At 38.7% G+C, this 26,173-nt stretch overlaps 1 protein-coding gene across 2 annotated transcripts in view; it reads right to left on the reverse strand.

Annotated features, from left to right (window-relative positions):
• The window catches only part of FBN1 (fibrillin 1), a 234,792-nt gene that overhangs the window by 165,611 nt on the left and 43,008 nt on the right, over positions 1-26,173 (reverse strand). For both annotated transcript variants that reach the window (XM_034938728.3, XM_063596626.1), the window contains exons 4-5: positions 24,598-24,693; positions 20,747-20,842 (exon numbers count right to left, since the gene is read on the reverse strand). In XM_034938728.3, coding sequence (XP_034794619.1) covers positions 20,747-20,842; positions 24,598-24,693 — 192 coding nt within the window. The remainder of the gene's footprint in view (positions 1-20,746; positions 20,843-24,597; positions 24,694-26,173) is intronic.

Raw genomic sequence — 26,173 nt, forward strand, 5'->3', positions numbered from 1 at the left:
CTCCAATGTCCATCATTCCACTCTCTCTGTCCAACCTCTGCGGAAAACAGTATGGACATTTCTCAAAGAACTAAAAATAAAACTACCATTCAATCCAACAATATCTACCCAAAGGAAGAGAAATCATTATATTAAAAAGACGCCTGTACTCATATTTTTATCACAGCACTATTCCCAAAGCAAAGATATAGAATCAACATAAGGATTCATCAATGGAGGGCTGGATAAAGAAAATGTGAGATACACACACACACACACACACACACACACACACACCATGGAATACTACTCTGCCATAAAAAAGAATAAAATCATGTTTTTTGCAGCATCATGGTTAGAACTGGAAAGCATTATCCTAAGTAAAAGAATAGAAACGGAAAGTCCACTTACTTCTTAGCCTGAGATATCAAGCTCGGAAGGGACACATAGTAAACTGGGAAACAGAAGAGCAAGAGGACCAAAACTCACATGGAGTGGTCTCACCTACTTGTCTGAAGTATTATGAAGTCTCAGTATTGTTGACTCTCAATGAACACAACAAAACACCTTGGAAAACCAATGATTTTGAAATGACTCTCCATTTAACTTACCTCCAAACTCCATCTGCTCCCATCATCTCCCTCCCTTCATGGTGAACTACCTGCCGTTTCCCTGACAACGTTGTCTTCTTCTTCCAGGTCGTATCCTTTCTTGCAAGTCATTTCATTTTTCATCAACTCTTACATATTCTTTTAGGCTCTACAAATCCTTAATTTTCCAATCCTTAATTCTCTAGAAAAAAATTGTCCTTGACCTCTCAGCCTGATTAAATGTTTTTTTCCCCCTCTACTCTGATCTCCCTTTGTGCACATGTCTAATATAGCATTATCACTCTGTACTGGACTCCTTCATTTACCCATGGGTTGATCCCAACAGACCATAAGCTGGAGGGCAGGAACCTTGTTTTATTGGTCTTTGTGCCTTGGCACATCCAGTGCCTGCTGGAGGAATGAAGGGAAGGTGGGAGGGAGGGAGAGACAGATGCAGGGAAGAGAGGGACTAAAATGAATTTCTGGCTTAAAAATGACACCATTGATGCACTCGTTCATTCATTCATTCATTCAACAATTTTTATCAAGAGCCTACTAAGTGTCACACACCACTCTAGTAGCTAAGGATACAACAAAGTGCGGGGGATGGTGGGAGCAGTGGCAAACAAAATGTCTGCCCTCATGGAGTTTAATAATGTCGTGGAAGAACTAGGTCAGACAGAAAATATACTATATGTTAGATGCAGGATGTGTTGTGGAGAACTGTACAGCAGAGAAGGTAGATAAGGGATCTTGGAGGAGGGGTCTCTGTGAAAAATAAGCTACTGTGTTTCCCATTCAATGCCTCAGCACCAAATTTTATTATTTTTATTGCCCTCATATAAGGAATTCATGCTTTCCTGCATTAGCATCCCTTCCAATAGCAATTCTTTTAGAACTCATAATTCTCAAGTCATTTTTTTTAACCTCAGCCTTTTTTTCTGATGCCCAACATCAATTGGACTATAAATCTGTCATATACTACTACTCGTTTAGGTCTCTCCAAGTTATAACCCATGTGGTCCAGCCAAGATACAGAGATTCCCAAAAATGCTTTCATCACATCCCAGCTGGAATCTCTTAATTCATTATTTTCAGGTCTAGCCAGTACCTCCTGTGAGCACTTGCTGTACAGAAATAACTAGGTCACAATCGTGTTCTCAAGATTCTGAATCCCTAATTACAATTCCCCCACGATAAAGGAATCAGGGTACGTATTTACATGAACCAAAGTTTTTCCTTTCTCAAGCCAAGTAACATTTTCTCTTGTATAATTTGAGTCAGAAGCTCAGTTCTCAAAATTAAAAAGTATTTCAGGTTTATAAACCACTGATTAATTCCAAGGGGGGGCATTCAAACATCTACTACCACTCTTTCCTGGCCTACTTAAATCGCCCTTTTTTTCCTCTCATTTTATCCATTGTAATATGCTCTGGCATTTTCACAATAAGAATGCAATCAGAAAACAGACAGAACGGCCTCTTAAATAAACAAAGCCTGTTATTTCTTGAATTAAGTGGTTCAAAGAATGCTCATTGCCCCGCCTTCCCTGAAGTTTCTTTAGTCAATGGCTTGTGATTACTCAGCAGTGCCATTTCTACTTTTTGTTTCATGTGTTGGTGACGTTCCATAATGCACGAATTAATGTAAGTTAGGAAGTGAGCCAGCTAATAGAGCATGATCATCCTTTTTGCAACGCCTTCCTACGAGGTCGCAGGTGCCATATGCCGCTAAGATTAATATATTTGTAACATATGTCTTGTTGTAAAAGCAGTCTTCAGCTGGCACCACATGATTGATTTGTGCAGCCTAACAATTCAAAAAGAAATTAAGCTGTTACTATGTGCTTGTTACTAAAGTAATATTTATCTTTATACAAACCAACCATCGTTTACATGCAATCTACAAAAAAAAATTGAAGATTGGCATATGTATTTTTGGACAGAGAATGGGAGTAGGGAATTTAAAGTGATGCTACTGGTTCGTGTATTTGAGAAGAAAATATATTTTAAAATCAAACCTTCTAAGGTTGGCAAGTAGTTCAAATTCATTTTTAGTTCATTCATTAAAAGGGAGAAAGTGGAAAGAAAAATCAAATCTGCATGGGAAGAAGCACAAAGTAGCTACATCCACATGGCTGTTCCCAAGCCTGTCCACAGGGATAATGACTGAATGTTAGGGATGATAGTTTTGCTGGTACTAATGTTATTTTTTCAGGCTGTGTGGCAATACTGTGAACTGGATCCACTAGAAGTGTCTGTGGTTTGATGTATCCTTTGTTAATGTTCCACTCCTAGGCATGTGCTCTCCAAAGCGCATCCTATAATTTATTTTTAAGTGAAAAATGTCAGCTGTAGAAATGTATCTCCAACTTGTTAAAGTTCGCAGACACTTTCAGTGACCTTATACCAAAGTGGTAAGCACAGCTTTGAAAGGAGGGCAGGCAGGGCAAATGCAATGTGAGGCACAGAGATTTCACCACGAGCACTGAATCTTGCTTGTATGTCATAATAAATATCTGGATGTAGCAATTAGAGCAGAGAATAAGAAGTTTTTCCTTGCATGCTTACAATAGATCATTTCTTGACCCCCCAAAAAATAAATTCTTAAAAATTCCATATCAGCTGAATTTAGGAACAATTCTATCTATGAAGCAAAAGAGTTATATAATTCCTGTTTGGCCTACTGCTGAATTTTAATAATGGCCATTATTTTTCTTCTTATATTACAATTTCATCTACATACAGTTGAATATATAGCTCTACTACCATCTCAAAAAAGCAGGGAAGGAAGAAGGTTGACATTTTCATCTTTTAGAAAGTCTCAACTCCCCAGAAGCTACCTTTCTGAAACCTATGGACATCTGGAATAGCTCAGGTCTCTGAAGAATAATGAAGAGAACATTTCTGGAAATCTTTTGACTGAGACGTGGACTTCTTTCACTAATCTATAAATCTTATCTCAGTCCACATCACTCTGGAAAAGAACACTTTATGTCCCATCCCTTCACAAAGTGAAAAAGCTACTAAGTTATAAATCAGGCTCTTCCAAGCTCATATGTCCGAAGAAGAGCTCTTAATAATAAATCCCTCTTACATATTTAATCAAACTCATGCACACTTAGATTCAATTAATCTAAACTGTGGTATGTGGTAGGGTCCATAGCTTTTTAGCAACCCAATATGACTAAAAGAATTGCCACTAGTATTAACTTCCTGAAGTTAACAAAGGAGCCTATTAAATAAATAATGAATAAACCAGAGTCAGTGGAGAGCTACAAAATATGTTTTGAAATTGAAGGGACACAGTCAGACATTTCTGTTTCATTCTCTTTCTTTCTCTCTTACAGTTACTGAAGTTAAAAAAAGCTTGAAATTTCCACCCTTCTTGGTATTTCTCAATCCAGCCTCTTAGTTTCATTTTCTTTTCCTTCCTTGTCCAGTTTTTCCAATTGCTCCTAAGCCAACAGATCCTCATACCTACCCACACCATGGCGCTATCAAAGAAGAACATACAGTCATCATGCATGCACTAGGACCATTCGTCCCTGACAGTCAGACAAGTGTGACGTTTGTTTCTCTTGGTGCAACTGAAAAACACCTTTTTAAAGTTTGCCATTTCCTAGCACTATGAAACACGTGGTAGAGCCCCTGCCCTTTGGAGATCAAGCAATTGATCAATCAGTCTCTTTCTCCACCTCTCCTTAGAAACTCTACATTACATCCCTCTGACATTAGCTTTTTAGGCTTTCTGGGATGCTTCAGCCAAGTATTATCTTCTGCTCCAAGTGCACTCGGTAACTGGCTTCTCCATATGACTTGGCAAGATAATGCTCAGTCTACGAATGGCAGATAACCCTACAGTCAAAAGACTGGGTTGTTCTGAGCACCCACAGGAAGGCATGGGAAAAAAAGAAACATCTACTTTAGACCATTCCAGTGATGCTAGACTATGCCAAAAGCCACACACCCAAATCTGAATTTCTTCTGAAAGCCAAACTTCCTTGTGACCAAATGTTTCTCAGGGGGAAAAAACTGATAGTACATTAATCCATGTCACTTCAGGCTACCCAGAGTGATCCATTTTAATTATTTTCATTCTTATCTCCCTATTTTCAGCCACAGATTAGCTACAGTTACTATTCTATCCTATAGAGATAAACGAAAGCCAATTATAATTTCATAATCAAGTATAGCGAGCCAGAGGGGTAGGAAACTACCCACCAAAACAGAGACTAAAACTGCATGCACTTGTATAGTGGGGCAGACAAGAGCCAAACACCAACTCTGACATGACTTGAACTTGCTGTCATTGAGTAACTGAGGCTGGGTGAGCTCAGAACATCATCACAGCAATGCACCAACAAATTATTCACTACACCATCAACCCATGTCCTATTGCTAAAAGTGATCAGCTGTATATATGCCAGATCCATTCTTTAATTCAACAAATATGTATTGAGCATCTACTCTGTGTCAGACATTTTCTAGCCACTGTAATTAGACAGTCAAAACTCCCTGTTCTCAAGGGGCTCATGCTCTCAGAGGAGATACTTCTAAATTTCCAGTAGTTTTTATATGACAGAAACTGCAAATCTCCTGATATGTGCAGCAAGAAAACAAAGAGGTCATAAAAGAAAACCAATTCTCAACTCTTCCTGGAATACACACTCCAATATGCAATATGCCTGGTCTACTTTCACAGAAATTCCAGCAGAAGGATGTCCCGGGCAGTGTGACACAGCAGCAGTTCATTCATTCACACATCCAGATTATCCATGCCTGTGTGTTCTCAGACTCCATCAGGACCAGATTGTCTTCTGATTCTATGCACAGCTCAATTTCAGCTAAGCCAAGTGTTTTCACCACATAATATCCACTTACAATTAAAGACAAGCTCTCCTCGACAAAATTAATTCTAAATATTGCCTAGTTCCCTCAAATTTGAAATTTTAAAAATTGACATAGTGTCTAAGAGACACAGAGAACAGAAATAGCAAAGTGTCAGCAGTCTGACTGAAAATCAAAAAGGTGTGAAAAATGAGAGGAAAGAACAAAGATAGAGCTAAAATTAAAAGATAGTTAATAATAACAAAAGGTAATGCTAGCGACCACAGTGAGCTCTAAAAGCAAGCAAATACATGTTGGAGAATATAGATGCCCCATAGTCTGGGCTGACTGAGAAGACATAAGTCTCATTCCTAGACACCTGCCTTAGAATTCTGAGTCACAGAGGTTCCCCTTCAATCTCACTCTTTGCTATAAAATATGAAGGGTTGCCCCAAGGACTGACTAAGGTGGTATATGTTCATAAGTGCTGCATAAATGGAAGGGATGACATAAATGTGGCATCTCTGAGGTATTAACACTTCACAGAATACACTTGGCTCTACCTGACACTGTTGTGTTCATGGTTTTAAAAAGTCAAGGGAAAAAACTATCGGCTAAAAAGTACAGATGGTAGATCAGTCATTTCTTTTTTGAATTACAGGAAATTCAAGAAATAAACTATGCCTGAAAACTACTCATTTGTTCATTTTTCCAGTCAACAAATACTTGCTGAGCTACTGCGTGTCAGGCATTAGACGTAAAATGTTGAACAGAACAGAAATGGTCTCTCCCGTGTGGAGTATAAAATTACTAATAAACTAGCGAAGACCCATGTTTCATTCTTACACCATGCAGTGTGATTTCACCTATTGTGCACAGTAGGCCTCCAACAATATTTGCTGTTTAATTTTCAAGACCTTTTAGATGCAGTAAGAATTTATTCTTCTAAAGCCCACAAAACCACATGTGGTATTAGAAAAAAAATGACATGACCAAACAGTGTGTTGCTAGGTGGTTGTTGTTATTGTTCACGTAAACCATTACAAATGTATCTAGTGACTGACGTGGTAGCCACGACTTGTCCAAACAGCAAATGATTTATTGAAGCCAGGATTGCATGACATCCAAAGGCGTTCCCCAGGGACAAGACTGCAGGCATCCATTCAAAAGTATGCATTATCTCAAAATGTTTGATGCCCAAACAAACCATTTTTGTGGTGTACTTGCATTGTTTTGGACACTTGAGTTCCAGTTCATTAACGTTTCTAGGGGAAAGCTAGGGATCAGAGTCCCTGTGGGAGCACAAGGATTAGAGGAAAAGCAATATAAGCAGCAAAAGACTCAAGATCCCTCTGACTTTGAAGGGCATTGGAAACCTATAAGAAGAGCTTTCTCATTTTAACAAAGTCGGTATTCCAGAGGCTCCTTTGGGAAGAGTCTCATGGTCAGCCGGAGCCATCAAACTTCTAATGTGCTATAGAAAAATGTACAGAGCTCCTATTCCCAGCGTGGGAGTCACAGCACCACTGCACACCTCTCAATGTGTGGCCAGCCTTCCTACACATGCCGTTCTAAGCACTGCTTCCATCTCCCCACAGGAATGTGACTCCAGAAGGCAGGATGCATGTGTTTCATTCATTATTATACATCTCCAGTCATTAGCATAGTGCCTGAGAAATACTCATGCATGATAGATAAACTCACACCTCCTCTCTTCGTCTTAGAACAATTTCTTTTCAGCTTAACATCACACCTTTTTATGGATAGACTTAACAAAACTGAACACTAACGAGGGCAGCTTGAAATTTGTGGGTTTAAAATAACCAAATGTTTTGATTTTTCTAACTTTAGTCCTCTGGGACTAACACTTTTAGTCCTTTGCAACAAAAGAAGAATGGCACATGGTTCCATGAGTAAAAGCATCCCCCACTCCCATCCAACCTGACCAGGCCTTATTTGTAGACTTAAGGTCTTACAGCCACCTGGAAACTGTATACTTTACAGAGGTGTTCAGTTTATTTTACTGATGGGTAAGTGTCTATTACCTCTCATTGATTTTAGAATGCCGCATTTCTAAAATAGCTAAGTACCTCTTGTATTTCGTTATTGGCCTTTTCTGAATAGACAAGTTCATTTTCCCTTCTGTACCTGTATGTCAGTAAAAGTAAGCAAATCTTTCAGGAATTTTTGGTTAGTTATTGGGAGAACAAATGCTTCCCAGCCACAGTCACCATTACATTTTATGGAAATAGTTTTCCCTTACCCCTTCATTTTCTCTTTCTTTATTACTATTTGCACTATTGTAGTTTTAGCCTTCATTACAATTGCAACAGTTGAATGTGTACTAAAGAAAAGCACACGGTTGATGTGCTTCTTTCTTGATGTTGACCTTTCTATATCCAGCTCAAGAATGTTGGGTTTCATCTGAATAGGGGATCCAAAAAATATGCTGTTCAAGTAAAATAACAAGACTTCTAAGTGGAAAAAATGGTCAAAATGAGGCCTTTAAGTTTAGGTGTAATTTCAGTGATATGTGAACATTTCATGATACTGTTCATGAAATGATACTTGTCAACCAAGATTACCCTCATTTTCATGTGAATTTAAAATAGCTAACATTTCTTATACATGTATTATGTGCCAGATCCTGTGCTAAGTACTTTGTGCATGATCTCACTTAATCTTCCTAACAATCTTACTAGATAAATACTATCATTACCCTCATTGTATAGATTAGGAAACTGTGCCTGAGAGACATGCAGTAACTTGCTCAAGGCCACCAATCCAGCAAGTAGCAAGATTTATCCTCAGAGCGTGAGTTCGTGATCAGTTTTCTAGGAATGGCTAGGCAATTAGAAAAACACAACTCCTCCTAATTAGATATTTTAAATGAAAACATTAAAATGATTGTCATGTGATACTGACAAGTTGGAATGAAGACTCCTTTGAGATATGATTTAGTTCTGAAAATAATTTCACTATCATTTTGTCTCATTCATAAAAAGTAAAGAATAACAACCCCAGGAGCCATGAGAACAGGAAAGTCCTGGGTACACTCCCAGTTGGCTCCGTCAAGGGATGGGATGCCTTCTAGGCACTGCCTTTTGTTTAGTTTTGTGATAGCTTATTCTGCTTGGCAATGTGGAGAACACTGTAGAAAGAAATGAGGCCTAAATAAGGTCTGAAAAGAAATAGCCCAATCCCACTCCAAATTATGCCGTCTGAAAAAAAAAATAAAGAATTTTCGATGGTGATTTAGGGTTGTTTTCCTCCAAGGACAATCTGAATTCTATTACATACTTCTTTCCAAAGCCAGTTTTATATCATTAAGATACTGTGGATGCTTCTGCTTTTATCTTCTCCATAGTAGAACAAGAAAGTTCCAAAATTTTCTCCAGTTTTCAAGTGAAGTTTTCAAATGATTATATAAAGAATGAGTCAAAATTTACTTCTGGCTTCGCTTTTGCCTTTTAACGTTCACGAGTCTTAGTTTAAAGAATATATCATTGGAATCCCTAACAGAATATGATCATTTCCATTGGGACTTCAGGAAACAAATGGTTCATGAAGAGCTAATGTATGTTTATAAAAACATTTTCAATTTGGATAAAAGTTGCCTCCATCCTGTAAGGCTTCTCTTTCAGCCTGGTTCAGTGCCTACAATGGTAAAGGTCAACAATGCCTCCTAGGAGAGGGCAGGCAAGAGGATAAGGGCTCTCTAAGGACAGAGATAGAAATGGATCTATCTTATAAACTGAACCATTAGAACATTCTTTATTTCCTGAGAAAACAAATATCCCACTCTATTGTTTACTTATAAAGCTCTTCTGAAACAGTTCAGAGACAAAAGATTAAGATTATCACCGAGGGAATATGGTAGGAAAGTTGGAGAACGTTTTTTTCATGCGTTCACTTCCTACAATATTTCAGTTATAAATAACTACACTAATATTTCCATATAACATACACATAGATTTATAAATATTGTTGTCCAGAATGTCTTTTCTTAGAATGTTGGATTAAACAGATGTATTTAACATTTAAACACTCCCTCTCATCGACTTCAAGAGCCCACAGTTAAATTATGTAAATCAACAAATATTTTAATAGATACCTACTCTCTTCACAGCTCTAAGCTTGGTAGTGAAATAGGAAGAAGTATCAGATCTAATTTCTAGTCTTTGGCCTATGGGGAGTACCATAGTCTGACTGACAGACTATACATAAACCTCTATTTTAGTAGTCCCAAAAGCAGATTAGCCAATTGCGTAATTCCCAGATGATGGGACTGATAAACCCAATTGACTTTTTAAAGAAAATACTGAAATAATACCTATATAATTATTTCATATTTAAAAATTAATAGATGATTTATGTTTCACTTAGTAAAGAAAATATTTTTAAGGAAACTTAAATATTGCAATTTGCTGATAAGGCTTCCTGAAGCCATGAAACAGAATTCTAGATGGTTTTATGCTGATAGAAATATTTCAACACAAAAATCAATAAATGTACATGGAAAAAAAGTTTTTTGACAAGGTGAATATGCTCATTCTTTACCTCTTAGTAAATATTTAAAAATCATGAGTACATATCCCCAGAGACAAGCACTGGGTCAGTTAATCAGTTTAAAATGTAACAAAATGCAAGAAAAACAAGAATTCATTGGAGGAATAAAAATGCTAAAATGTCTGATGTAATCCTTAAAGTGAATGGCAAAAACCAAAAATTTAATAGATTCACTGAGCAACTGAAATGTGGGTGGGGTCCGGAAGGCCAGAGGTGGCCATGTCAGCAAAGTTGCATAGAAACTGACGGGGCTGGTTGGGGTGGGGGTTTGGGGGCTGGCCTCCTACAGTCAGGAAGTGACTGGGGAGAGAATGAGACTTAAACTTGATCTTGAAAGAAAAGGATCTAACCAGTATAGAAAAGGGAGCTCTAGCTCTAAGAATATCTCATACTCCTAGTTCTAGAAGTAGTACCCCCAGTGGCTGATAAGAACCAGAACCAGGATGGCATGCACACTGACCACATCAAGCCATTAAAAACTAGGAAGTTATCGGTATTTAATGGGATAGTCCAGCTCTCCTATATGATTCTTTAAAGTATTTGAGAACCAAACCCCAAAGGATGAGTGTCTCATGCTGTGTTTAAATTTATGGTCAAATGAATCCTCTTAGGAACCCAAAAGGTGAATGATTAAATAATGAAGATCTTCCTCCAAAAACCTCTAGACATTTAGGCAAATATTTATCTTTAAAATGAGGATCATACATGGATTCAAAACATCTATCTAGAATATGAAAATGTTGTCATGCAGATGTCAAGTGACTTTCAAAATGACTGTCAAAATAATAAGAATCCAGATCTCCAAGATGAAGACATTAAAGGTGTTAAGGGAAAACAAATTGGAAAGAAGAAATTCTAAAATTCATGGGCTTGGAGATGTGAGTTAAACTAAGTAAAAACAGTTTCCTTCCTGCAGGACTCCCAAGAGCTAACAAACCCGATGCCTCCCCAAGAAGACATGGGATGGAGTTTCCAAAAATGATATTATATCCATGGCAACTTAATTTCATGGAACCCCTCATGGGACTGATGTTCTACAAAAAGTACTTTGGCACATCGTCGGGACCATGAAGCCCCATGTATTTGTCCAACATATGTTCATAAACCAAAAACAGCATAGACTCTCTAGAGACCATAACTACTGGGAACATAAACATTAAGTGTTCTGAAGTACTCTCAGTTGGGCATATAAAATTGGTAAGGATTTCCTGAATGCCGTCTATAAGAAAGTGAAAACAGTTTCAGAAATAGACCAGTCTTCCCACTAATTTATACATACAAAGGGGCATTTTTTAATCCCAATATCCTGCTTCAGACAGAAATTGTACAGAAGCACAGTTCAATAGAATGGAAGGGCATCGTGGAGAAGCTTGCAATAGGCCCTCCCTTCTTTGGAGTTATGTGAGTTGACGTTGTGCCTTTGCCTCTTCTCCCACAGAAGGGCTCCAGTACCATGAAAGCTGACACAGCAGGGTCCTCCCTTTTCCCCAGGTCAATACAAGCCTCTAAATCTGTACTAACTCTTCCCTTTACCTGTAGTACTTTCCTTTATCTCCTCTGCCTAGCTAAATCCTGGCCCTGCTTGGTTACTTAACTGTTTCCAATATAGTATGCCTGTCTGTCTTTCCAAAAATTATTTTAAGGCCCTCATGACAAGAGCCATACACTCCTCTCATGATTCTATCATCATGCCTAGCTTAGTGTCAAGGCTTTATTAAATATATGCTGTAGTTGTTATATCTAATTGACATGATATAACATGAGATTGAGCTTTATCACTTATATTTGATCAAACTTCTACAAAGACAGAGAACCTGAGAAATTAGGCTCAGCTCTGAGGCCCCAGTTCTTTTTTTTAATGGTTTACTTTTCAAATATCAATGCAGCCTCTCTTTGATTTTCTAAGATGCTGCTTTCTGAAGAGCTGGAGAAGCAGCAGAAGGAAGGAAAAGAAAGAAAACTGGAAATCTAGTAGATACTTTGGGTAAAGTTTGGATATGTATTACTGGAAGTTCTAGAGTTGTGCTGTCCAAGATGATAGCCACATGTGGATATTAGCTGGTCCAAACTGAGATGTGGTATAATATATGCATTGGATTTCAATGACTTAGAATGGAAAAGAGAATACAATATATCTCATAGATAATTTTTAATACTGAGTATCTACTGACATAAAACTTTCAGATATATTGGGTTAAATAAAATATATTATTAAAATTAATTTCACCTGTTTCCTTTTACTTTTTCATGTGGCTACAAGAAAAGTTAAAATTATATATGTGGCTCACATTATATTTCTATTGTTCAGTACTGTTCTACTGTTTGAACACCTAAGATCGAAAAGTGGTTCAAATATTAAATGTGGGGCTAACGACATATAAAAATTAGTTTTATCTTTTTAATAAGTTCATAAGAGCTAAAAAAAAGAAGTTAAAAAAACTGTTTTTGAAGATGAAACCATGACACTAAATTTAACAGTTGTACTAAATGATTAGCTTTGATAACACAAGAGAATGTTAGAATCAAAATTTCAATTGAACCACCAAGGGAACAGATGCCACATTCTAAGTCAAGTGTGATATTTTGATGCATAATTTGCAAAGTGGGTGATGATGACCTCTTAAACCTTTATGCATATCAAGAGTATTCAAATGTCCAAAGTAGCAAGTGATGGGAAGTGGGTTACTCTGGAGAGAGCTGGGCTGTTACTAGCCCTTCCTGGGAAACTGGTGAAGGGCCACATTATGATGCCAAGTCATGAGAGAGGCTTCAGGGAGACTCCTCAGATCGCATGACACCTATCCCCAGAAGTCTGGAGGACACTGTGGACTAGGGACTGTCAAATGCCTGGAAACTGTCCGGCCAGATGCTTGGACAATGGTTCCAATGAGCATTTGCTAACGTGTCAATAGTTTGCACTCCAGCAATTTATCGTGGCAGAAAAAATGCATGAATGTTTTCTGCCAACAAGCTAGGGGCCGCCAAAAAGAAAGCTGATGTGGACTGAGCCTAGCTCCTTTCCCAGATGGCTCCTTGGAGCAGCAAAGAGAACTCAAGAGGCTGGAGGTACCACTGGATGCCCAGTGACTGAGGAAGAAAATGTCAGCAACAGTCAGAACACAGATGCCTCTGCCCCCATTAAAGGAACTATAGGGGAGAAAGTCTAAAACAGACCAGATGATTTCGTCTACCAGCAGGAGAAGAAGTAGCCTACAAAGTGGGCCGAGAGGGACAGTGAGTGGGAGACAAAAATCAAGCTTCTTTCTGGTTGCATCCCATCCCCGCTGCTTGTTCATACCACGTATGTGCAGCCTGCGAGACAGAGGAGCATGTGTGCCCTCAGTGTATACAGTTACCCAGCCACAAAAAAACAAGTGTGTGTGTCAAAAGATGCAATTCCTGGAATCTAGGAAAATCTAGTTTATTCAGTGATCCACCAGCTGCCACAAATGTTGCAATACCACTGTAGACGCACAGTAACATTTAGGGCATTCTGCCCCTGCTATCTACACATTGTTACTTTCTTTTTTTTTTTTTTTTTTTTTTTTTTTTGAGACGGTGTCTCGCTCTGTCGCCCAGGCTGGAGTGCAGTGGCGTGATCTCGGCTCACTGCAAGCTCCACCTCCTGGGTTCACGCCATTCTCCCGCTTCAGCCTCCCGAGTAACTGGGACTATAGGTGCCCACCACCACGCCCGGCTAATTTTGTTTTTCTTTTTTTTTTTTTTTTAATTATTATTTTTTTTATTATACTTTAAGTTTTAGGGTACATGTGCACATTGTGCAGGTTAGTTACATATGTATACATGTGCCATGCTGGTGCGCTGCACCCACTAACTCGTCATCTAGCATTAGGTATATCTCCCAATGCTATCCCTCCCCCTCCCCCCTCCCCACCACAGTCCCCAGAGTATGATATTCCCCTTCCTGTGTCCATGTGATCTCATTGTTCAATTCCCACCTATGAGTGAGAATATGCGGTGTTTGGTTTTTTGTTCTTGCGATAGTTTACTGAGAATGATGGTTTCCAATTTCATCCATGTCCCTACAAAGGATATGAACTCATCATTTTTTATGGCTGCATAGTATTCCATGGTGTATATGTGCCACATTTTCTTAATCCAGTCTATCATTGTTGGACATTTGGGTTGGTTCCAAGTCTTTGCTATTGTGAATAATGCCACAATAAACATACGTGTGCATGTGTCTTTATAGCAGCATGATTTATAGTCATTTGGGTATGTTTTTCTATTTGTAGTAGAGACAGGGTTTCACAGTAGAGCCAGGATGGTCTCGATCTCCTGACCTCGTGATTCACCTGCCCCAGCCTCCCAAAGTGCTGGGATTACAGGCGTGAGCCACCACACCCGGCCACATTGTTACTTTCCATTGAAACTAAATACCAAAAGAGAGGTTCATAGAGGCCTTCAGTGTAGTTTAGTAATGACAGTTTATTGCTTTTTGCTTTTGGAAAGAAGAAAATATACATAGTTCACAGAGCTCTGCCTTCCAAAGGCACATGGAGAATGGGAGTTAGCCTGTGGCATTACCCTGGGAACTTTAGTGATAGCCACCTACAATTTAAAATTATGTAAAATTCGTGTCAGAAATGCAGCTCTGTAAAACTTACTTCTACATAGAGAAAAAATAATAATGAATCTGTATTTTATTAATACCTTCCTGAAAAACACCAGGAGAAAAAAAGCACAGGAAAATCAGCTCCTGATTCCATGAAGCTCTCTAAACAGGTCTTGAGATAAGGTAATGTTTTTACTTTCTTTTTCGAAGCAGGTGTTTCCAAAATGGACTATCTGATTATTATATATTTGGATAATTACATGTTAGTCCTTTCCATTCATTAGACACAGTATAGATGCTGCCTTTTTGGATTTATATAATATGTGTTTATCAACTGCTTAATGCAGTATTTTTGAAAGTCATTCAATAAAATCATTAGAAAGATATCTGTGCAAAATCATTTTTACATCATCAGAGAAACAAGGTGTGAGGACAAGTTTCCCAAATGTCAACTGCACATATAAGAAGGAGGTGGAATTACAATCAACCTAGCTGTTGTTTGTTCTATTCTGTTTCATTGTCATGCTAACAAATACAAAAACCTTTTCAGCTTCATTAAGACTGTAATTTTCCTAGGAAGCAAGTACCTGCATGAAGAGCTAGTTCACTTTCAACTGTTCTGCTTCTCTAATGAACTAAGGATTATTTCCATCCTCTCATTTTTATTCTACTCCACTTTGGCCCCAATTGTTCCTTTTCCTTAAGGCTATCAGTTCAACAATGCTTTCCCCTATACTTTATCTACTGATAGCCAGCATAACAGCCAACAGACTTTCTTAAGTTGGCAGAAATCCAAGTATTGTCTTCACAGTTTAGACTTGGGTAGGAATTTAACACAGAACAAATGCACCAGGATTTAGAAGAGTCCATGTGCATGCTAATATTCTGAGGATACATGATGAGCAGCTTCAGATGGAGAAATGAGAGAAAACTTCTTGCTATTTGCATTTATGCTTCCAAAAGGCTTCATCCTCTGGCTCACATAAAGTTTGACATTAAAACATTAAACCAATTCCATGTGCTTTATGAACCACATGAGAAAATTATTTTTACTATTTTTTAAATCTAAGTCTGCTTTTGATCCCAAACAGCTAAAATGTGTGATTACCCACTGTAGTCACTAGAATTAACAGTAAATTACTGTAGGCTGTTTCTGAAAACTCAAATGCCTCCTCAAAAGGGAAAAAAAAAATCACACACTGATTTGAATGTATTGCTGATTCTGTAAAGGCACCTCCAAAAAAGAGTTCCAAACACATTTTGAGCTGTTGTAATATTACAAGAAAACGATATAACTTTCCATGATAACTGCACTAAATGACAATATTCATTCCATATGTCTACTTCCAGGCATGTTAGTTCAGTCCTTTGGAGCACATTTATATGTCCTGTAAACACACAGGAATCTCTCTCTTTCCAAGAGCAGATTCGTACGTTGAAATCAATCAAATAGAGGAATATTCCAAAACCCTACATTTGAAACATCCAAGAATATGCAAGAATCCTTTCTTTTGCCTTTTCATCTTGACTTCCATTCTAAAATTCATAGTTCTAGGTTTCTTCTTACCGTTCCTCAGAAAAGTCTTTAGAGTTATGAGTGGCCCCTTTCCAGTGAGGTCTTTAGAGTTACGAGTGGCCCCTTTCCAGTGAGGTCTTTAGAGTTATGAGTGGCCCCTTTCCAGTGAGGTCTTTAGAGTTATGAGTGGCCCCTTTCCAGTGAGGTCTTTAGAGTTACGAGTGGCCCCTTTCCAGTGAAGTCCAAGTACTACACAGTGGCTATGTGCACAGGCTTAGGAGCCAGAATGTCTAGGTTCAGGCCTCTATTTTACCACTTATAAGCTGTCCCTTCTTGGACAAGGCACTTGATCTCTCTTTGCCTCTGCTTATTCCTCCATAAAATGGGACTTATTACAGGACTTTTCTCATAAGGTTGTTGCAAATCATCAAAGTGAAGTGCTTAGCACACCCCCTGGCACACTGCAAGTACTCAGTACATGTCAGCTGTTCTTACGTCCAATGGCCGCTTTATGATTCTCATTCTCAGACCTTCGATGAGTCTAACAATTGCCAAGTTATTTCTTCAACTCCTTTTTGTTTGTTTGGTTCAATGCTCTCCTGGTTCTCTTGCTGTATCTCTTTGTTTCTCTTCTTCCCTAAACCTATTCATCATCACACCCCACCCCCATCTCCAAGTTCAGGTCTATCTCCATCATTCTTCTCTCTTTTGACATGACCCTGAAAAGTCTCATCCACTCATATGATTCACTGTGTTTAATACAAAGGCATTTAACAAGATTTTAAATGTGCATTCTGAGGCAAGATGGCAAGAGAAAGGGATTCCACACAGTTTTTTTGTTAGCAGTAACTATGGCAATATACGGCTAGCTTGTATTGTCATTGCCAAAACAGGCACTGACCTCACTTCAATAATCTGATAACAAATGCTAACATACTGTACCACTGAGCTAAGAAGTGATTAAGTTCTACTAGTTGCTCAAGGCCCAAGCAAAGAGAAGGCAAAGGGTCGGAGTAGGAGGCAACAAGAAAACCACAAATGTGAACTTACCAAAAAAAAGTGACAGGAAGAAAAATTAAATAAACTTGTGGTTAAAAAAAATAAAGAGACACAATCTTTGACAGAGAAAGCAGCAGGAGGTGGCAAACTTGAATGCTCACAAGGGCTAATACCTAAGCTAAATGAATGAACTTGAGCAAGATGTGACAATAGGTAGTGGTGGGGACTATGACAAACTAGAAGATGTATTTAAAGGTATTCCTATTCAGCTTTTAAAAAGTAGACATCACAGGCCAAATAAGCCACAGGTCTCTATTTTTTATCCTCTGGGTGTAGAGAAACAATGGTAGTGGCAATGGTAAAATATATCATTGCTACCTGCCCACTGGGGATGAGGCTGGCCAGCCAAGAATTTTTTTAAACAAACTTATCTTAATGACAGAAAGCTGCAAGTAAGACAAATTGCTTTATAATCTTATTACACTGTTATATGACTGTTATGATTCATAATTCAAGCATGAGATCTGCTGCTTCTCTCCATCACAAAACCAAAATACTATGTTCATGGATGATTAAGATTGACTTATTGGCTTAATGTGATACAAATCCTGCCAGTATGACCCCCAAAGGTGTATTTCACACTCATAGTGGGTCTCTGAGGTAGTTATTAATGTATAAAAGTTCCAAGATCTCCCAGGGACATAGATCTTTATCCTGAGAAGTACTTGTAACTGACATTCTAAATGTTCCCTTACATGTGTATTATATCATGATAAGAGGTTTTTGCTTTTGTTTTTATTGCCACTTAGTTTTGATCAAAACATTCCTCCTTTTTGCATCCCTGTTAACTGAAAAATGACAGTCTCGTGGACCTGAAAGATCATTCTTCTGAAAGATGGGACCAAATTCAATTAGATATCAACATTGTAATCAGCTCTGTTTAGCATGAAACCAATGAAATCAATATCCAGGACTGTTGGCAAACAGCAATTATTTCCAGGAGATACTTGTTCATATCCAATCATTATATCTCCAGATTTTTTGATGCTATTAAATGAATCCAGTTCATCATCTATGGGTCGTGTACTGTGCATCACACAGTAAGGCTAGAATTAAGAAGATGAAGAAACTATAGTTGCTCCTGAAAACTTATGCTCTAGTGAGGGAGATTGGAAACTTGCTGTTTTGATGCAATGCGGTAAATGCTATAAAAAGAGATGTGGAGAGAGTACTAAGGGAAAATGTAGATGAAGGGAGAAAGGAAAGTAGTAAAGGCCTCCCAGATGTGCACTTTAAAAAATAAACATCACATCCCAGTTAAAACAGAATACAACCAACCTAGGTACTTATCCAGTAATAAGCACCACAATAAGTATACCAACCCACCATCGGAAGTCACCCTGAATACTTCCCCACACTTCAGGATGGATCTGTCCTGACTCGGTATCAGATTTTTATTCATCACTCTTGAAATCACAAACATACATCTAAGTAAGAGAATCTACCGCCTCTAATTCTTCAAAGAGGTAAGCAGATGACTTTCATAAGAGCAGCAAACAGTGAAGACTCTACAAATGGAAATAGAATTCTGGAATCAAAAAGACTCCTCTCTCCCATGTGGTGTGGGAAATGACACCCATGTTTTTCTTCTCCCATTGAAGGTCTGGGACTGTACCCGTGGGTAAAACAGGCAGTGGGTAGATGGCACTACCCTTCTGCTACTAACGGGCAAGCCTGCCTTCTGCTCTCCAGTCTCCACTACCACAAATGCCTGAAAATCTGCCACTTGGGGATGAATTTGATTTTGAAAATCACCACTGGGAAAATTCTATGGAGTCAACAGATATTTACACCTTAGTGCAGATTTCAGGATAGCCCTTTTTCCTGAAGGGGAGCAGTTGAAGACACCCCCAAACTTGGAGAAACCTCTGAGTAACATGCCAGTTTTGATTAGTAGCTTAGTAATTTAACCCATTCAGGACATTTCTTAATCTTGGACAAAGATCAAATCTTTGAAGAAATCACTGTGGAATGGTTCAATATCATGCCCTTTATTTTAGACTGTGTTATCATCAATATCAACTATGAGCATCAATAGTCTTTGCAGCAAATCTCTAACCACTTTGTTAAAATGGTTACAGGTAAAATGTTACAGGTAAAATGCCCTGTAACTTCATCTTATTAGTGATTTTTCTAAAACAAATTAAGCCCAGCATTATCATCTGAGAAATTATTTTCACACACCACTCCTCAAGCTACACATTAACAATTTTAATCTCCTACAACTTCCCTGATTAAGTAATAAGGCCACAGAATGATATTGCCTAGAAGAAATAGTTTTTAGTACCCTGGACCATTATAATTATTAGCGAATAAAAACACATCTGTGCAAGTTGTAAAGAGAAGCAGTTTAAGGAGGGACTCCTAAAGGATATCAACATGCAATGTAAAGGTCTATTATGCATTACACATCAATACCATGCAGTGGTCCCATTAATAGAGATACAATGTAATTTACCTAGTAATCAAAGTAATCGACCTGGAATTTCTTGCTCAAATAGGTATTACTGCATTATTAGCAAATAACTGAATTTAGATAAATTATAAACACAGACAGAAAATAAACAATTTCTCACAAACCACTCTCTGCTCTTTGTTTTCCTCTATTACATGTTTTAAATGACATATTCAACATCTGCTACTGAATCTTTACTTTCCATCTTAGAATAAGATGTCTATACAACTTTGGCTAAAAGTGATTACTGCAGTTTAAAAGTTCATGCAAATTTTCAATTACAGTTTTGTGTAACATAAAACTTCTAAACTTTCATTATAAAACTAGGGATGATGAGAAAAAAATCTATAAATGTAGAGACAAGATTATTAGTAAGACCAAAGTTCAGGGAAAAAAACTTAAGAATATTGCATATCCACACATATCTCAATATCATACTTGTATTTTTAGGTAGGCAAATCAGGTAGAATGTTTCTTTTAATTAAGAGCAGCAGTAAACATTAGAGTTGAAGAGACAAAACACACATTCAAATTAAAGGTTTCTTATGTATGTGGCCTTGGAGACATCCCTGGACCTCTTTGTGCCTTCATCTTCTCATATGCAAAATTAAGGATAATTCTACACACTCTAGCAGGCTGCAATGAGTACTGAATAAACCATCTACACAAAGTAGCTTCTCAGCAGACACTCAATATATCTATGGTGAGTGTTGAATGCTGAGCTTGTATACCTCTACAGCCCCCAACAGGTCCAACAGATCTTTAGGTGTGCTTTTCATACTGAAATTCTCCCTTTCCATACGTATGTTTTGTTCAAGACCACTTAATTCACTGGCATAATAAAGACCTTAATCCTTACCCTTACAGAAGAAAGTTCTCCCCTTTTTGTCCTGATGCCAACTGGTAATTATGTATACGCTCATAACTGAGTACCACCAAATTAGCAAATAACTGAATTTAGGTAAACTTGGACTGACAAACATTGCCGAATATCATGCATAGATTCAGGGCCGCTGTCTTGTCATCCTAGGGACCTTCCCAATGACAACTGAGAAATCCCCTCAAAGCTTAGCAACATTCAGGAAGTAGCCATGCAGACCCAATGTCTGTGCAAATTAGTAACAGCTTTAGGTACCAGCATGTCTTTATGCAAATGATTTTAAAAACCATTACCTCTTTCACACTGGGGTCCAGTAAATCCGTAAGTGCATGCACATCGATTTGGGGCCACACACCTTCCTCCATTGAGACAGCCACTTTCACAAACAGCTGTAAAATAAGGAGAGAGCTGAGACGCTTTACCTGAAAATAAATGCTAATGAAGTAACACTTGTGGTCCTCTGGAAGGACAACAATAAAATGTCTAAAGTCACCCTGGTGTTTGTTTTGAACGGTCACTCTACAGTTACACATACTCAGATATTCCTCAGTCCACTCTTAGGTAAAGCTGCCTGGAATAGATGAGTTTGTATCTATGTTAATGCTGATGGTCTCATTCCGTGAAGCATCTGAGCAATGCTTTCAGCTTAACCTCGAAAACAGTGGTTTCTAAGAGATGTCACTGAATGGGAACTGTGTGTTAGCAAAGACTCTTTTGCTTATGATTTACGTTTAATTGCAACAGGGCTCCCATGAGGGGAAATATCAGCCCCTCTGATGTCACCGTTACAGAAATGTAGCATGTTCAATTGCACAATTAACTGCAAACAACAAAATACTACTAATGATCTTCAGTAATTTAAGTACCATAATGAAAATCCAATTGAGAGTTATAACAGGACTTATGGAAACTATTGGTGCAGTAAATCTAGAGATGCTTCAGGGCAGGATATTTTGCTTGTTACAAATGACATTAAAATAAGAATTGAAAGTTCATGTGCTGAACAACTCCCCTTTGTACAAGTTCCTGTAACTCGTGCATGCATGGGCTCTTGCTAGGCATCTTCGTCATGCGTGGCAGGCTCTTCTCTGCCAAATATGTCAGTTCCACCCACTCTTCAAAGCCCAGCTGAAATCTTACTGCTCCATGAGGCTCCCCCAAAACCTCCATTCAAATTCCTTGCTCCTTATATATTTTCTATACATTTTTCCATACATTACCCTATAGCAGCCATGAAGTTGAGCCACTCATACTTTCCCTCAAGAGAATCTCCTGCAAGTTTAGCTGGCAGACCACTTCCAGCTGCTGTACCTTCAGATCTGCTGCAATGTTCATGTCAAAGGCAGGCTCACAGCCAATGACTAAACACAGCATTAGGATACTAAAGCTGGCTATTTCCACCCATCATGGAACTCTTTGGTGGGCACTTTTTGCCCTGGGTTCTCCATCAACCTGGCTAAGGCTTTTTGGAGCTGCACTACAGGCTGAAGTTCCTTCTATGCAATTGTCCTTCCTTCCCTCCCTCCTTGCACAGGATCAGACAGGCATCATGGTCTGAAGACCATTCCCTCCTACTTCTGCTTCCTCTTTCCTTTATTCTTCACGGGTCTTTTCCCCAATAAATTCTCTTTTATGTGTAATTCTGTCTTGATATTTTCTTGGCATAAGAGGACCTGAACTGACACAACCCTTTTTAACCAAAAATTATGGCAGGAGGCCATTACTCATCATATAACCAGAGAGGTTTACGTAAATTAATTGTCTTCTTTGCCTCTTGATTTATAGTCAGGGAGAATGAAGAGCTTCTAAACAGAAAAGAAATTTTGAGCTTGCCTAAGCCAACCCTCCCAGATTATAGATGAGGAAGCTGAAGTTTAAGAAAAGTTTTCTAATTCTGCCAGTGTTAATTAAGCACTTGTGTGTTGGGCATTGGGCTAAACTCCCTCAGGGAGCACCAAGGGGAGCAGAAGAGATGCCCAGCAGCCCCTCCTGATTCTCCTGGAATGCCTCGGGATCCAGCCCCATCTCGCCATCTCCACAGCTATAGCCTTAGTTAGGACTTGTCTTCCTGCTCCTGTTTTGTCCTCCTCCAGTTGCGCTTCCACACTGTGATCTTTCTCACTGTAAACCTTCATAAGTGAAGGGTAATAAGGTTGGTATTTCACAAGAGTAAACACATGGGCTATGGAGTCAGACTGCTTGGGTTTCAACCCCAACTCTGCCGATTACCATCTATATACCCTTAGAGGAACTACTGAGGTCCCTGTGTTCCAGTTCCCTCATCTGCCAGAGGGTAACATTTATGTCCTCTAACACAAACAGTTGTTGTCATATTAAATGAGTTAACACACATAGAGTTCTAAAATGTGCCTAGCACACAGTAAGCACAGAGTAACTGAAAAGATGTATGTTATTGATGTTGTTAGTGTTGTTTATTGTTGTGGTCTCACTCCTCTTTCCTGGCCCTACTTTGGAAGAAAACATAGTATGTATAAAGGCATCAAAACCTGGCCCATGACATCCTATCTGACCTTACTTCCTTTCCCCTCACTCTCCTCTGCATGTAAGCTCTAGCAACACCAAAGCACTTGCTATGTCCCACATCCCTTGCTGTGTCTTGTGCTGGTGCTTTGGTCATGCTCTACCATTTGCCCAAAAGGTCCATTCCCTATCACCTGACAGGTAAGCTCCTACCCATCCCTCAGACTCAGCCCAAGGATCACCCACACTGCGGAGGCTGCCTCTCCTCTCTCCAGGCTGGGCTACACAAAACTCAACCAATATTCTTCTCCCACTGCAGTGTGTGGATGGTGATACAGTTTGGCTGTGTCACCACCCAAATCTCATCTTGAATTCTCATATGTTGTGGGAGGTGGGAAGTAATTGAATCATGAGGGCAGGTCTCTTTCCCATGCTGTTCCCATAACAGTAAGTCTCACAAGATCTGATGGTTATCATAAGGGGGAGTTTTCCTGCACAAGCTCTTTCTGCCTGCTGCCATCCATCTAAGACGTGACTTGTTGCTCCCTGCCTTCCACCATGATTATGAAGCCTCCCCAGCCATGTGGAACTGTAAGTCCAATAAACCTCTTTCTTTTATAAATTGGCCAGTCTTGGGTATGTCTTTATCAGCAGCATGAAAACAGACTAACACAGATGGTCACTAGGGCATTCTCTACATTTTTGTTTATTTATAATAACATTATTAATCCTAATAAATATATACACAAAAGCAAAAATTAGAAACGCCCTGAATAATGCCCACCATTGAGGATTCATTAAATAAACAGTCAAACATCCAGGTAATAGAGTACTAGGCAACCATTAAAATGTATTTTAAAACGTGTAATGAGCATACTTTGAATAAAATATTAAGTGAAAAAGTGGTACAAAAACTATATATACAGTAAGAACTCATGTACCAAATATGCATTACAAGTCTAGAAGATACTATCTGGAATGATGAAATCATGAATAATTTTACTTTTTGTATTTTTAAACTTTTCCAAATTTTCTGTAGGGTATATATATTCATCTTAAAGTAACAAAAAAAAAACAAGCTTTTTAAAAAGAATGTTCGTCTTCTGCAAAGCACAGGGACTGGTAGAAAGTAGATACAATAAATGGTGTGTGCAAATGAACCTTCAAACTGAACACCATGTGATAAGTACTTCAGTAGCAGAATCTAGATTAGGAAATGAGAGGGATGCAGATACCACCAATCAAGATAAAGGACATGTTTAGAGAGAATGATGAGGCTGAGTTTTGAAATATTTTATTTGAGATGCTTCCTGAAAATCCAAGTGTTGAAGTTCAGCAAGTGAGTGGAAGGTACGCGTCTGGAATGAACAAGAATTCTGCTCCTTTGGTGGTGACTAGAAATCAAGGAGATCAGGCAAGCAGGGTGGTGAAGGTAAATGAGAGGAAAATGAATCAAACAACCTGTAACCAATCAAGGTTCCAATTGGAAATTTGGTGCTAAGTTTTTTGAGTAAGTGATTTGTTCATCTGTAAAGGTCACTGGACACTTGTAAACATGCTGTGTCCCAGGTAATCGAAGAAAATCCATCAGCACTTATCTCTTTATTCTACTTGTCTACAAACAGGTTAACATCTAGAATACTTATAACTACAGTGTACTTACGTTGTCCACAGTGAGTCCCTATGTATCCTTTCTGGCATAGACAGTGATCATCACTGCAGCTACCTCCATTCATACAGCGAATATTGCAGTGTTGTACTTGAAAAAAAAGAAGAAGAATTCACTTTTGCAACTTAAATGCATAGATTGCAACAGCTCACAGGAATTGATTTGTAGTTATTTGAAGAGAAAATCAAATAGCTTATCAGGATTCATCTATTTTTACCTGATAATGACCTAATTGAGAATGCTAAACATATTATTTGTGTGTGTAAAATCATTTACCGGCTAGGCGCAGTTGCTCATGCCTGTAATCCCAACACTTTGGGAGGCCAAGGTAGGCGGATCACCTGAGGTCAGGAGTTTGAGACCAGCCTGGCCAACATGGTGGAACCCCGTCCCTACTAAAAATACAAAAATTAGCCAGGCGTAATGGCGCATGCCTGTAATCCCAGCCACTCCAGAGGCTGAGGCAAGAGAATCGCTTGAACCTTGGGGGGGCAGAGGTTGTAGTGAGCGGAGATCGCACCACTGTACTCCAGCCTGAGTGACAGAGCGAGCGAAAGAAAGAAAAAAAAATCATTTACCATGCAATGCAATTGTTTCTTTGGCATTCACTTTAATAGTGCTAAATGACTTCTTTAATTTAACAGAAATTACAACTCAATGTCATTTCTGTAATTTATACCAACAAGAAAGTATTGCCTTGAGTAACCATATGAGACAAGATTATGATGGCAATAATTTTCCCGTGAAAAGATTTAGAATCCCAGGTAGATGGCACAGGGGAACAGTTAAGAGTAGCAAATTCCAAAGAATTTTGTTAAAAGAAATTTTAGAGGCAGAATAGAGAAAAAAGAAAATACCTACAAAGACATTTAATAACAACACTGCCTGATGACAGGGACAGCTGGATTTGCCTGAGAAAGAGCTGCTTGTTTAAACTGTAACCTCAAACTAAATAAGATCCTCATTTTCACCTACAGAAGTGTTCATTTCGGGGCCCAGGGTAGAAAGACCACGGGCTGACAGCCTTAGACCCCAGACAATGAGACACTCAGAGAGGCTGGAGTAAAAGACAGCCACAGGCTCATAGTGAGCAATGACAACAGCGCAGGCAAGTGCTCTCATTTCTCCAGTGTTCAGGCTATCTCTAGGTCAGTAATTTAGGAATGCTAATAGCACTTTCAAAATCCTAGGCTATTTCCTAGTCCAAAGCTTGATTGAATTAACCACTAATCCTTGTTGATACCTGCCTACACATGGAGGCCAGGATTGGGCTTTGGAGGTTTGGCTTATTCTGTCTGGTCCTCCAAGTTGTGGGAGTAAATTCTCAGGGAAGAAGGTTCGATAATTTTAGCTAAGGAGAAGAGAATATCTTCTTTCTACACAAAAGCAGAAATCTGCTGTTTATGCTCACTCTTCCTGAAGCACAGGGGCCAAATCTTCTCTTCAGAGCAAATAGAAGATTCCTCCCAACAGCCACCCTGTCCATTACCCCTTGTTAGGAATCCTCAGCCACGGTATTGAAAAGTGGCTACTTGACTTCAGGAGAAAGGGACAATTTTTATAAGGAGCT

Source organism: Pan paniscus, chromosome 16 (assembly GCF_029289425.2).
Source record: "Pan paniscus chromosome 16, NHGRI_mPanPan1-v2.0_pri, whole genome shotgun sequence".
Classification (NCBI taxonomy): domain Eukaryota; kingdom Metazoa; phylum Chordata; class Mammalia; order Primates; family Hominidae; genus Pan; species Pan paniscus.